Source organism: Phyllostomus discolor, chromosome 6 (genome assembly GCF_004126475.2).
Source record: "Phyllostomus discolor isolate MPI-MPIP mPhyDis1 chromosome 6, mPhyDis1.pri.v3, whole genome shotgun sequence".
In the NCBI taxonomy this organism is placed as follows: domain Eukaryota; kingdom Metazoa; phylum Chordata; class Mammalia; order Chiroptera; family Phyllostomidae; genus Phyllostomus; species Phyllostomus discolor.
In genome coordinates, this window is record NC_040908.2 from 3600262 (window position 1) to 3613587 (window position 13326).

A 13326-nucleotide genomic window follows, 5' to 3' on the forward strand; every position below is an offset into this window, starting at 1 on the left:
TCGTCCCGTTCGGTACCACGTTCTCTCCAACAGCCACACGGCGGCCCGTGCCCAGATGGTACGGACACTCTTTGCCACTGGACCCCTGACATCCGCTCACAGCAAAGAGTCTGACAGCAGCAGTCAGCTGACCTGTGTCACGGGCCAGGCCCACGAGCTGCTGCCTCCCATGCAACACAATCCCTCTTTTGTAGTTCAGGAAGCTGAAGTGCAGACAGGGGAAGTAACTCGTTCAAGGTCAAAGTTTACGATCGCCAAAGCTGGTATGCAAACTCAGGCCAGACCACTTCCAAAATCCAAGCCCTTTCCACTGTGCAATGCGGAATGAAGAAAGGCCCTCTCGATCCAGGTCTGCGACCGACCTGTCCTTTGACCTTGAACAAACAACTGATTCCTGAGCTACAACCCAAGGGGCTGGACGAGACGACCTCAAACCTCCCTTCCGGTTCTAGCGCTCCGTTTCTTCGAAAGCTCCCACAGTTCTCCGTGGCTCGCTGAAAACCCCTTCCCCCCGTGAAGAAGGCGCTGCAGCCGCTTCCTATTCCAGGGCGCTGTCTCGGGCGTCCCCGGTGGCTGTGCGTCTCCAGGGCAGCGTTTCCTCTGCGCCTGAGCCCCCCCCCAAACCACGGGGGGTGCCGCAGCCGGTGCCAGGAACAGGACTCCCCACAGAGTCACTTCTCTCGCCACGTTCAACAGCCCCCTCCTTAAAGGAGCATCTCAGGTGGAGCCGTGATGACCGCTTCCAGGGCTCCACACGGACACGAGTGCATTTAGGGCCATTTCGGCTCCCACGTCCTGGGAACCCTCCGAACAGCAAGTGAATCAACGCAGGGGAGCCTTCACTATGGGCTCTGAGTGGAAACGCATCACCGGGACGGATCACGGTCCGGACTGAAGCTGAAGTCACAGGGAGGGACACGCACGGCGCCCCCAGCACCTCCAGCTCAGGCGCACAGGTGCGCACAGGAAGGAAAACAAAGGTCACATTTCTAAGGCAGGTAAGTCCATCCTACCCCAGATGCAAAGACAACTTTAGGAAAAATCTCAAAAACGATCCGCCGAAAGTTAACCGTGCTCACTTTCCCACTCTCCTTCCGCGTTTCCCCAGGAAGGAGTCTAGCCTCTTGCCAGACCTCCGTCACGCCTCCCAGACCGGCCACGGCTTTCAGAAACCTGCCAGCACCCCACGCACGGCGACGGCGTTGCACCAGGCTCTCGGACCTGGCCGGCAGAGCACAGGTGCTGACCCTTACCCTGCCGCACAAAAACCATCTTCCGGCACAGGCACCACAGGCGTGTAAGCAGTCGCACACCCAGCAGCGCACAGTCGCAGGGGCCGGTGGGCACCCCGGGGGCTTGAGCTCCACACGCGTGTCCAGCGGAGGCGACACGGACCGCGCTGCCTGGGCGTCAGGCGGGTGCCCCCGGGGCCGGCAGTGCCTCTGGAGTCCACATGGCTGCCAACGGTGCTACTGGCGAAGACCCAGCCCACGGGTAAGCTACACTCCAGGGAAAACCAACCTGAAAAACAATTTCTCGGGAGCTATAGTTGAATTAGGCCCGGAATTTGAAAAGCAAATGAACAAAATAACAGCTGCTGGTCTCCAAGGAGGAAAAGTACGAGAGTCGCTGAGAAAATGGGGAAAGGCTGGAGACGACCCGCTGGGTCGTAAAAGATGGGTCGGCTCTGGGGACCTGCAAGTGTGACGCGGGGGGGGTGCGCACACCAGGACCTGCATCCGATCCGGGAAGAGCCCCGGTCTTCAGGGAAATGCCATTGGGCAGAGAGGCGACACTCAACAGCTGAAAGAACCTCAGGCTGCCTGCACTCTTGGCACAGCCCCCGCGGGGGAAGGAGTTTTCACTCACACCTGATGTGTAAGATGCCCATACAAACTGCAGCCCGAACTGCCGTGCTTGCCACGAGCCACACGTTTAAACCTCTCTAGTTCCAGAGCCCTCACGTACACCTCGGCACCGAACACCAGCTCGGCAAAGCGGATGGAATCTAATGAAGACAGAGGGCTTTCAGGCCCTGGGCTCTCCTGGCCTGGAAGGGGCACTGCAAGGAGCAGGTGCCCAGTGAGGACAGGGGCCCCACCCAAGCCTCACTGGGCGCGAGGGCAGGGCAGGCCAGGGCGGAGCACCACTGTGCAGGCCCCGGCACAACACCGAGCTGGGTGCGAGCAGCGGGCTCTCGGGGCCCCACGTGCACGGCCACCTGAGAGCCGTCCACTGGTCAACCTGAGTGAGTTATACAGCTGAAGCGGACATCTGTCAGGAAAGCGGTTTCTCACCCCTGGCCAGCACCCGGCCTCGGGACAGAAAACCCGCCCTGAGAAACCGGCCCGGAGTCGGAGCGAGTGAGGGGCCTCCTTCACGCCTCAGACTCTGTGATGGAGACGACCAGGAACGCTTTAGGTGACTGTAATGCCTTAAATTTGTATATGAAACCTGGCTGCGTGCAGAACACTCTAAGCATGACTTAAAGAGCACACCCAACTATTACAGCCCTCATAAAATCAAGGGGGAATGGTGATTTTTATATTCTTGTGTTCTGCGATACTGGGAATAAACAGGAATATGCACGCATTGTTTAGGTACCAAAAACCCTGCTTCTCCTTCTAAAGGTCATTTTATAAAACGCAGAGCGTGATACAGAAAGGAAGGTAACTTGTGCCGCTCCCCTTCCTCCTCCTGGACTCAGGGCACGTCCTCCTCGTCCCCACCGTGCCCCAAGCAGGGCCTGGGCTGTCGCCTCTGGGTCCTTCCTCCCCCTCCCTCCCCACGCCCACTGGGTTACCAGGCCTCTCACAGCCTCAACGACCCGCCCATCCTGTCCCCACGGCTGCCTGCCGTCCCAGCACAGGCCGGGGAGATGGCTGCAGGGCACAAGCATTCAGGACTGCTCCCCACACACCCCTGGCTCTCTTCCCCACTCCGAGCTGGAAGCGAAGGAGCGGAGGCTTCCAGCACGGGTAAAAGGAACATTGTTTAAAAAACAAAGCTCAAAAAGGACAGGGCTGCACACCGCACATCCTCATTGCTCACGCCAATCTAAGAGTCCCTTTCACGTGTGACTCCCTTTGAGAAGAAACAGTCGACAGCAGGAAGACTGCACAAGCCCCAGACCCAGACTTTTACTTCAGGACGCGGCCCCTGATCGCCAGCCAGCAGCCGGGAGTGTCAGACTACGACACGCCCAGACACAGGACAGATGCAAACGGGAGAGCACAGGCCAACTCGTCGCCCGCGAAGAGCAGCCAGACACTGTGTTCCTGGCTCCGGGGCCCGCGGTGGACCTGCAGGCGCACCCGCCGCGTGGGGCTCACACGGCCGCACACGCAGTCCCCAAGCCCCGCCACACGCCCCGTTTGAAAAGGAAGCGTCTCTGCCTGCCCCGTGTTCAGGTTGCTGCGTATCTGCCCCACTCACCGGAATGTAATAGATGCCCATCTTGGGGGTTTCGTTGGCGGTGAGAAGCATCCCTGAAAGTAAGCACAACGAGAAGGTCAACACGTGGGGACGAGCACCCTCACCTACCTGTTTTACGCTGTGGGCTGTGGACCGTCCGAGGTGCTTGGAACGCCGGGCGCAGTGCCGAGCGCCCAGGGCTCAGGCTGCGGGCCACGGCCCGGGCCTCCTGGGCGGCTCCCCGAGCCTCAGAGACGGCCCCTCCCACCACCAAGGGCTCAGGCCTGCAGCGTCGGCCGCTGCGTGTCACGGGGACAGTGCTGAGCTTCAGACATGACACAGAGAGAAAATGGAATTTCAATGCACTCTCTAACACAAACAAAAATCAGAAAGTTAAGAAGAAAGGCTCCTTCCTGTCAATCGGGAATCAAAAAACTGAGGCGAAGTATTTCCCACGAAACGTCACCGCAAAGCAGCCCCTCACGCCTGACTGCAAGTTCATACCAAGGTCACACCTGCTGAAAACATGCTGTGCGCGGACCACCCCATGCAGCTGCCCCTGCGGAGCCTGGCCCGGCCACCCTGTGACAGGGAGCTCTGCAGGGACCGGAACAGCAGAGCCCACAGGCCACTGTAAATCCGGTCTTCTCAGGCCAGCCGGTCAGAAGGCAGAGGAGGAGTCGGGGCCAGCGTCCCGGCGGCCCGCAGCGGGTGTCCCCCTGGCACCGCAGGAGCGGCAGCGACCTCCGGGTGCTCCCTCTCCGGCACGGAGCCGCGGCGCTGGGGCTCTGGTCTGGGTTCGGCGCTGCGTCTGCACGGGCTTGTCCCCCAGGTCTCCCGAGCGGCCCCTGCCCGTCAGTGACACTGCGGGGGGCCACCACGGACGGGGTCCTGTGTGATTACTGGGGGATTTCACACACCGGGCCCAGCACAGACGAGGCCCCTCTTTATCACATGAAAATCTCTCATTGCAAAATCGTGAGCATGTAATTCTGTAACATAACGATATCACACTCAAGCACACTCTATGACACTTTAGGTGATGTGTTCAAATGGCGGTCCGCCTCGTGCGAGACATTCACGCACCCTGCCAGCCGCACCCAACGGCGTCCCCTCTGCCGGCCCCCGACTGTCTCAGGGACACCCGCCAGCACCTGCTCCTACAGGTCAAGATGCAGAGCTCACGCTGATGCCCTGTCTCGAGGTAGGGAAGTTTGGGGCCAAGACGCAGACTCAGGGCTCCGGCTGTTACACACTCGGACAAATCAGCCAGATTACACTCACTCGGGAGATCTGTCTGTAACGCACAGTAGAGGAGCCACAGCGAGAAGACGTTCAGGTTGTCAGACCACACACCCACAGGTACACCAAATGTTAAGGACAACAATTTGAGTCGATGTCTGAAAAGTATTTTTTTCTGCTCTTTGTTAACACAAAGCTTGTGCCCTGGCCGGTGTGGCTCAGTGGACTGAGCGCCAGCCTGCGAACTGAAAGGTCACCGGTTTGATTCCCAGTCAGTGCACAGGTCTGGGTTGCAGGCCAGGTCCCCAGCGGGGGATGAGAGAGGCAACCGATCCATGTATCCCTTGCACATTGATATTTCTCTCCCTCTCTTCCCCTCTACCTAAAACTCACTAAATAAAATCTTTAAAAGGAAAGCTTGTAGAAGTCTCCTTCAGTCACTTCGCCTGAGCTGTGCATCCTTCAGGGACCCTGAGACCCCGCCGAGGCTGGACCCTGGCAGGTTTCAACTAAAAAAACCAGTTTCCACCATCAACCGCCACCTGCCTCCCCACTCCGTTCCTCCCAGGGCCGCCATACCCTGGAACGAGGCACCTCCCCCTCCCCGAACAAGCCCCGTGCACCGTGCCGCACTGTACAGTCTCACGCACAGCCCAGCCTAGCCTACCCTGGCCCGTGCTGCTGCACCCTGCCCTCCCCTGCCCTCGCCTCCCCGACCACTGCCCACCCAGCCCCAGCTGGCCCGGCCTGGCCTGGCCTGCTTCTCCCGCTCTAGCCCCGTGCTGCCCTTACACTGGTCCCTCACAGGGCTCGCCCTGTCCCAGACTCCACCCACAAACCGCACTCACCACCGCCCATGCGACACCAACAGAGATCGCTGCAGCCTCTCCCGCTCTGCCTGCACCCGCTCCCAAGTGACCCGTGCTCGCCTGCCCTCTCGGTGCAGCATGCCCGCGAGTGGGAACTGTTCTCGTGTCCTCACCCCCTCCCTGTTCTTCTCAGACTCGCCTGCAGGGACTGTTAGATCCTGCCACGTCCTCGTATCTGCCCTGCACACCCCCGGCCCCACGGCCCCGCGGCCTTCTCCCACCCCAACCTGGATTCCCGCTCACTGCTGCACATCGCGCGGGGAGCGGAAGAGCTCGCTGAAACCGCACCGCACCTGCCGCCGCCTCCACCTGTTACCCCTTCCCACTGACAGGGGCTGGCTGCGCCCCGAGCCACGGAGAGGCCACTGTCTGGACCAGCCACAGCACCTCCTGCTCTCGACTTTCCAAGTAAGCGCAACGTCTACGACCTGTCCCGACGAAGCCAAGCCCTGCCTGAAGAAACACGGTGAGTTAAAACCCAACACAGCACAGCTCAGACTGGCCTCGCCGAGTGACCCGGGGCTCCATGCTGCGTACCTGAGTCGGGGTAGAGGCAGACATCATTAATATCGTGTTCTGGCTCCAAGGAAGTGAATATTTTCCCCTGAAAGAGTAACCAAAAAGCAGTCATTAAAACTCAGAGACACAGCTTCGGCAATGCCGCGTAGACAGATGCACCGAGACAGAGCTCAAGCGCCTACTGGTGTGTGAAGAAAGGAAACCAGCTCCCTGGAGTCACAGAACTTAAGTTTTTAACAGTATCTCAGAGAATTCATGGGACCAATTTACCAAACACTCTTCATTCTAGAGGCGAAGAAGCTGAGGCCCAAGGGGGAGAGGCGACTTATCCGAGAGAGTAAACCAGCGGTTTTAAAGGTGATGTCTCTACAACAGGGGAGGGCAACGTTTAAAATAAAGTCGTGCATCAGCTCAACAAATGCTCACACTCTGGGAAACGCTCCCCGGTCGAACCCGGCACCCAGGGAAAGCGACGGCCGGCGCGGCGGGACCGGGACACGGCTGCCGTCCCCGCGCCGCGGGCTCCGGGGGAACGTGGGATGACTCCCACACTGGAATCCTGTCCACGCACAGGGCAACGGCTGTTCGACAGTGAAGCCCAAGGCATCCCTTTAAATGTGGGGGGCGGGGACGTGCCCCCCTTTTTTAAAGACGTGCCATCTTTTTAAAAGTTACAGGAGGAGGGTAAGACAGGAAGAGGCAGCGGGTAAGATGAGAACAGGAAAAAGAGATGAGAAAGACACACAAGGAAAGCCAGTCAAGCAAAACCGTGAGAGCGGGTGTTGTCCACAGGGCGTACTTAGTCACTAGCGACAACAACACCAAAACAAAACTCAGCGTAGCAACCGCGGCGGGCGCGGGGACTTCAAGGGCCAGCCTTCCGCAGCCAGGGGAGGCTCGAGTCTGTGCCCAGTGAAAGACGGCAGCCCAGTTCTCACGGGAGACATTGCAGTTCTCACAGCTACCTCCCTGTTCTTGTCAGTTCCCACGGAAACAGGAAGGGAAGAGGGAAGGAAAAAAGGAAGGGGGAAAAGAGGACTGGAACAGCGTGGAACAAAGTAGCAAAAAACCCCACACCCGGGGAAACCACGCCCCAGCTAGAGGGTCCGGGAGCACGCACGCCCAAACTGACAACACGCCTTGCCTCGAGCCAGCATGAAAGCCAGGTCAAGGGCACCTTCCAACTTGCCCAGCAGCCTATGAATTTTACAAAATACAATGTCAGCGTTTCCAGTATTAAACATACATATTGTTCTAAGTACATCAGTTTGGATTACCAGAAAAAGCAGACAAAATTCCAGGCCATGACACCAGGAAACGTCCTAAGAAAGCCCTCACACCCTCCCAACTTGAAGCCAACAAAGGTGAGCAGCAGCCGGTTCCCAGGGAGATCGGGGTGACCCTCCCCAGAACTCAGACCAGCTGGAGCCTTCTCCTCCTCCCTGCTGTGGCCCGAGCTGCGGACACCAGGCCCTGAGAGGCAGGGCACGCCCCGGGGACAACCCAGAATCTCCCCCGAGCGCACAGAGGGGAAAAGGGCATCGGCTCGGTCAGGTCCCAGGTCCCCGCTCTGGGAACCAGCCACACGGAAGGGAAACACCAAAGCGCCGGTCAGAGCAGCCACGGACTCGGACAAGCAGTGGAGCAGTGCGGGCTGCGGGCAGCGCCTGGGTCCTGGGCACGGGCAGCCCCACCGCGGAGACAGGCACTCGCCCTCCGGAAACCGAGGTCGAGGCTGCTAGATTTCCACCCACCGCATCTCAAAACTGGATTAAAAGAAAAATAAAAGAGCCCTGACTGGTGTGGCTCAGTGTCTGAGTGCCAGCCTGAAAACCAAAGGGTTGCTGGTTCGATTCCCAGTCAGGGCACGTGCCTGGGTTGCGGGCCAGGCCCCAGTAGGGGGCGTGTGAGAGGCAACCACACATTGATGTTTCTCTCCCTCCCTTCCCCTCTCTCTAAAAATACATAAATAAAATCTTTAAAATAAAGGGGTGACATTTTTTGACAAAAGATGCTAAGTTTGTAATGAATTAAATGCAAAGAACTCTTAAAAGCTGTAGTGAATGAACGTTTTCCCAGTTAGTTGATGAACTAACCTTTTACTTCTCTGAAAATATTTGGGTTTTACAATGAATAGCAGAAGGCGGATTAAACCAACAACGTAAGATTCTGTCATTTTTAATGCGATACTTGCAGCTGAGGGGAGAGAACATCAGATGTTCTTAAGAAAATACTGGTTTTAATAGAAATTTCAGCAGAACGATACGTACTGAGTTCTTATTCCACATCTTGATGATCCGAGAGTCTGCAGACAAGACCAAATCTAAGGAGTCCTGGAAATGAAGCGACTTAATGGGCAGCCCGTACTGGTGATCCTTAACTAGCAGCGGCTTGTCCGACCGCAGGTCATAGAGTAAGATCTGAAGGGAAAAAGCAAGTTACTTCTGTGCAAACTGAACACTTTATCTTAAAAAGCAACTGTACAAACCGACAACAGTGGCCCCCATCTGCCTCCCTGGCCCTTTACGAGCACAGTGATCACTGCCCCGGGTGCGTGGGTCCCCGAGTCAGCCAGCAGAAGGCTCCAGAAGGATCTCTTCAACTGCCCTCAGAGAACGTGGCTCTACGCATTCAGCCCCGAGAGCAACTTCCAGGCACACGGGGACCGAGAACTCCCGAGCTAATGCGCCAAGGGAGGAGCAGAGAGGAGGCCCGAGAGGGTTTCTGTCATCTGGGGATTCAGCAAAGGTGTGGACTGCGGCCTGCTGAGGACCAGGTGCTGCCGCAGCGAGTGACAGACACCTGGCAGACAGGTGTACAGGACACGGTCCTGGGAGGCCAAGACAGAGGGTGGTGGCCAGGCTGTGGCTGGGGGCGGGTGGGGGGGTGGGGGAGGGAGAGCCCTGACATCAGAAGCAAGGAGCCTGGCAAACTCAGCCTCCCGCCCAGGTGACAGGCCCCACTTAGACTGACTGACCCTGACGGCGGAGGCAGTGCCTGCCCCGGGGGCAGGGTCTCAGACCTGGTCTGGGAGGGGAGCACACTCACGGGGGTGGGGGCTCTGCCTTGAAGGGAAGGAGTGGCAGACGGGACGCAGCCTCTGCAGGCGTCTCATCTGCGCTCCTAGACCAGCACCCCCGCCGCATGGGGGTGGGCTCACGTGCTGAAGGAAAACCAGCCGCCCGGGACAGATTCGTTTTGGACACACCCACTAAACACATCTCTTGCCTACAGGAATTCCCAGGGCCTTCAGCGTAACTTCACACGCACTACCAATCCCCAGGAGTGGAATCTGCCCGAGGTCCACACTCCTGGACCGCCGTTCTCTGTTCACGGACCCCACCGCAGCCCCAGCTTGAGCGCCTCCCAGACCAACCACCGAGGTCAGAACCACCGTTCTCGGGGAGCTGAGAGGAGTGTTCTGGAGTGTTCTCTCCACTCCAGCCCAAACACACAGGGCGGTGCAAAAGGAGGCTCTCAGCTGTCGTGTGGAAAATAACACGGTAACTAATAAAGAACACTACGAGAATAGGGCCCGTGCTTCATGCACTCACAACAGTAAACCTCCTCTCGCCCCACCCTGTACGGTGCCTCACTCCCCGATCCCACAGTGAAGACCTGAGGATGTTTCCCAGGACGCACGCACGAAGCTGAAGTGCTAACTCACGCGGGACGTTTCCAACTTAAACACGCTCACCTGCCCTGTGGATGTCCCGACTGCCATGGTCAAGGCGCCATGGAACTTCAAAGCAGAGATTGTTGGTAAACTGTTTATCCTGAAAGGCAAAGCATTCGTGTTCCTTGTGCACGTGGCCAAGCCTTCTTCCAAGTAACAGATTCATTATTAATCTTCACTTCAGCCCTGGCTGGCGTGGCTCAGTGGATTGAGTGCCAGCCTGCAAACCAAAGGGTCACTGGTTCGACTCCCAGTCAGGGCACATGCCTGGGTTGCAGGCCAGGTCCCAGCAGGGGGCGCACGAGAGGCAACCACACACTGACATTTCCCTCTCTTTCTCCTTCCCTTCCCCCCTCTCTAAAAATCAATAAATAAAATCATTTAAAAAAACCCTTCAGTTCTGGGGAAAGTCATATGTCTAGCCTGCTTTTTAAAAACGTAATAGTATCCAAACTTTCTTAGTCAAAGTAAAAACTAAGCTCTACGTATAAAAATAAAAGATCTGTAGATTATCTTCAAAAACTGTAATAAATATTCTCAAAGCAGCTACAAACAAACAAGCTTCTGAAAGTATAAAACCAGTTGAAAGCCCCAGTATGACAGCACCTCCCACGTTAAGTCGGGGTAAGGTATTTACAGAAACACCCCCTGCTCAGCTGACGAGGAAACCATGTTACACCCAGGCAGGGGATGCCCATTTCCCTTTCTAAAGCTGGCTGTGTCCAAGCTGAAATAAAGACTGGGGTGCAGATGGGGACCTGGAACCTCTCAAAGTAACAAGAATGATGGACGGTTACGGTCAGAGACCCGGCCTCTCACGCGGCAGCCCCCAGCAGCGGCGCCGGGAGCAGAGACCTGGGTGGAGGAGGCGCCAGAGGGCCAGTCAGCAGCGAACGCTAGTCCTCACTTCACTGCTCGCCGTCTAGGGGTCCTTGGCCCAGGACCTGCACACTGTCCAGGCTACCAACAACGGCCAGCATCCCCGTGTCACTTGCGCCCCCTAGAGCCTCAGCCCAGAACTGCAGTGAGCATCAGGGTGAAACCCTGAGGCCACTCGCCTTATTCGCAGCCGTTTACTCTTCGAAATGAACTCTCGACCGATATTCAGTGCAGTAGTACGTTATTTTTCTTTACCTACTCAAACTTTTTGTTTCCTAATAAACTGTCATTTTTTTTTTCAGATAACTTGACCTCTCCGTATTTTACAATTTCTGTTGTCATAAATGTAAACTGTTTCCCTCGTGTCCTCCTAACTGGACACTGCTGGTAAGTATCAAAGCCATACGTTCTGTGCGTTTGTTCTGTAACCAATTTACTTAAGTCTCCTAATAGCTCCTACATCCTTCCCACTGATTCTGCCGGGGTTCTCAGGCAGGCACGTTCTCTGCCTGCAGAGAACGGCAGCCTGCCGTCCCCACCCCGCATCCGCACGGACCCCCTTCCCAGGGGAGCTGCACCCGGCCCACCCACCCAGTAGGCTCGCACACACAGCCCGGGGTTTTTACGGAAAATGATCGCAGAGACCACCACCTCAGCCCTCAGTCTGAACGAGTCCACCCTTCGGTAACGGACTTTCATTTAGCGCTGACACATCTGCAAACGAACGCTGACACGTGTTTACGCTGCGAACCGACTCCCACTCACTCCGAGTCTGCAGTGACGCTGCTGAGCGCGCAGTCCAGCAGGCCCACGCGGCCGCGCGTCCTGGGGTCCCAGCACTCCACGCGGCCCTGTGCAGACAGACAGACAGACACACAACGACAGTGTCAGACACAAGCTGCTCCTCGGAAACTGGCAGGCGAATGCCAAAAAGGCCTTAATGATCAAACACGGATATGCATAAAGACGGAAAACTGTTTACACTATGAACCATCTTAAAAGCAAGACCTCAAATGTACGTGGAAGGTGTGAGCTCATTCATCGGTTATTATTATTATTACAAATGTGCCTGTCACAGAGATTTAAATGAAATCTCATAAATCACGCAGCAGGTAACTCCAGATGGTCTAGGCTTCTGCTGCAGCATCTCCTCCAAATGAGTTAGGAGACTTCACAGACATAAAGAAGGAAAGTCTACCCTTCAGAAATAAAAGGTGGGTACGCAGCTTAATTGCAGAGTAAACACAAAGTGGTTTTTTTAATTGCAGTGATTTTGTGACCAAGCGTGACTGCTTCTACTGCTAAAGCCTGCAACCTAATGCACTTCAAAAAGCACAAATGCAATCCCTTACTGTCTGATTTTGATAACAACAAGTAATAAATGTTACAGCAACTGAAACAGAAGAAACCAAAATCCAACATATCGCACCCTGGCTGGTGTGGCTCAGTGGCCCAAAGCTGGCCTGTGAACCAAAGGTTTGCCGCCGGTTCAGTTCCCAGCTAGGGCACATAACTGGGTTGTGGGCTGGGTCGCCAGTGGGGGTGTGTGAGAGGCCACCCATCTGTGTTTCTCTTGCACGCCAGTGCCTCTCTCCCTCTCTTTCTCCCTCCCCCTCTCTAAAAATAAATAAGATTTTTTAAAGACCTATTTTTTAAAAGTTTTTTAAAAAGATTTTTATTTATTTACTTTTACAGAGGGGAAGGGAGGGAGAAAGAGAGAGAGGGAATAATGAATGTGTGGTTGCCTCTCACGTAGCCCGCAACCCGGGCATGTGCCTGGACTAGGAATCGAACCTGCGACACTTTGGTTTGCAGCCCGCGCTCAATCCACTGAGCTATGCCAGCCAGGAAAAATAAATCAGATCTTTTTAAAAGTTAATGTAAAAATGCATTTTAAAAGTCTGGTCTGACTATGCATATCAAATTTCAAGCCCCAACCATCAGGAAATCCCAGGAACCCCAGCTGCTGGGCCGGGGGTCTACGCCCCACCACCACATCCCAGGGCTGCCCTGGTGGACGAGCGGCTGCCCGCCCTGCCACGTGACCTCTCCCTCGAAGCACTGTCCTGCTAGCTAGCCTGCATCACTCTGGAAGGGTGCTATTTAAAAACTATTTTTTCAAGGAAACTATTTTAAAACTTCCCTTAGTAATCTCAAGAAAAGAATTACCAAGAGAATGAGCCACTGGCCTGATTTGAGCATAATAGTATTATAACGCATTCAATATGGTTTTGCATATTTCCATTAAATCGACATCATGTATCCCATTTCAAATCCTAATCTCCTAATGTAAAAATAATTTGAGTAAAGAGACCTAAATTTCATCCATGTGGGATTGGTTTCATGAACTACAGAATATTCAAACAGTGCAATCCTGTCCATCTGCTGACACAAATTCTTTTTGTGTTGTAACTAACTGTGAGCACCGCTGTATGAACACACGTGTTTTTATGCTGTCGCATGAAGTGGAGGCCGTGAGAAACCTCACTCGAGAGTACACTGAGAAGCCTCAGCGGCAGTGCACGCGCACACCTGCATGCGCACACCTGCACACGCACGGAGAACCCGAAAGGTGACACTGCAAACCGTTAAAGAGGTGCCTCTGGGCGGTGAGATCCGGGGACTGAAAGGCACAGAGGACACTTTTTAAATGATATCTTTCCGACATACTTGCTTTTTCAAAAAAACTACTATGAGAGCTTGGGCTGTGAACTGAAGTGTCCCAGG

General features: G+C 55.5%; 1 protein-coding gene across 1 annotated transcript in view; it reads right to left on the reverse strand.

The window, feature by feature from the left end:
• Nucleotides 1-13326, reverse strand: part of NOL10 (nucleolar protein 10) — a 50573-nt gene that overhangs the window by 24344 nt on the left and 12903 nt on the right. The window contains exons 9-13 of the mRNA XM_028516588.2: nt 11365-11450; nt 9742-9820; nt 8315-8464; nt 6063-6129; nt 3436-3488 (exon numbers count right to left, since the gene is read on the reverse strand). Coding sequence (XP_028372389.1) covers nt 3436-3488; nt 6063-6129; nt 8315-8464; nt 9742-9820; nt 11365-11450 — 435 coding nt within the window. The remainder of the gene's footprint in view (nt 1-3435; nt 3489-6062; nt 6130-8314; nt 8465-9741; nt 9821-11364; nt 11451-13326) is intronic.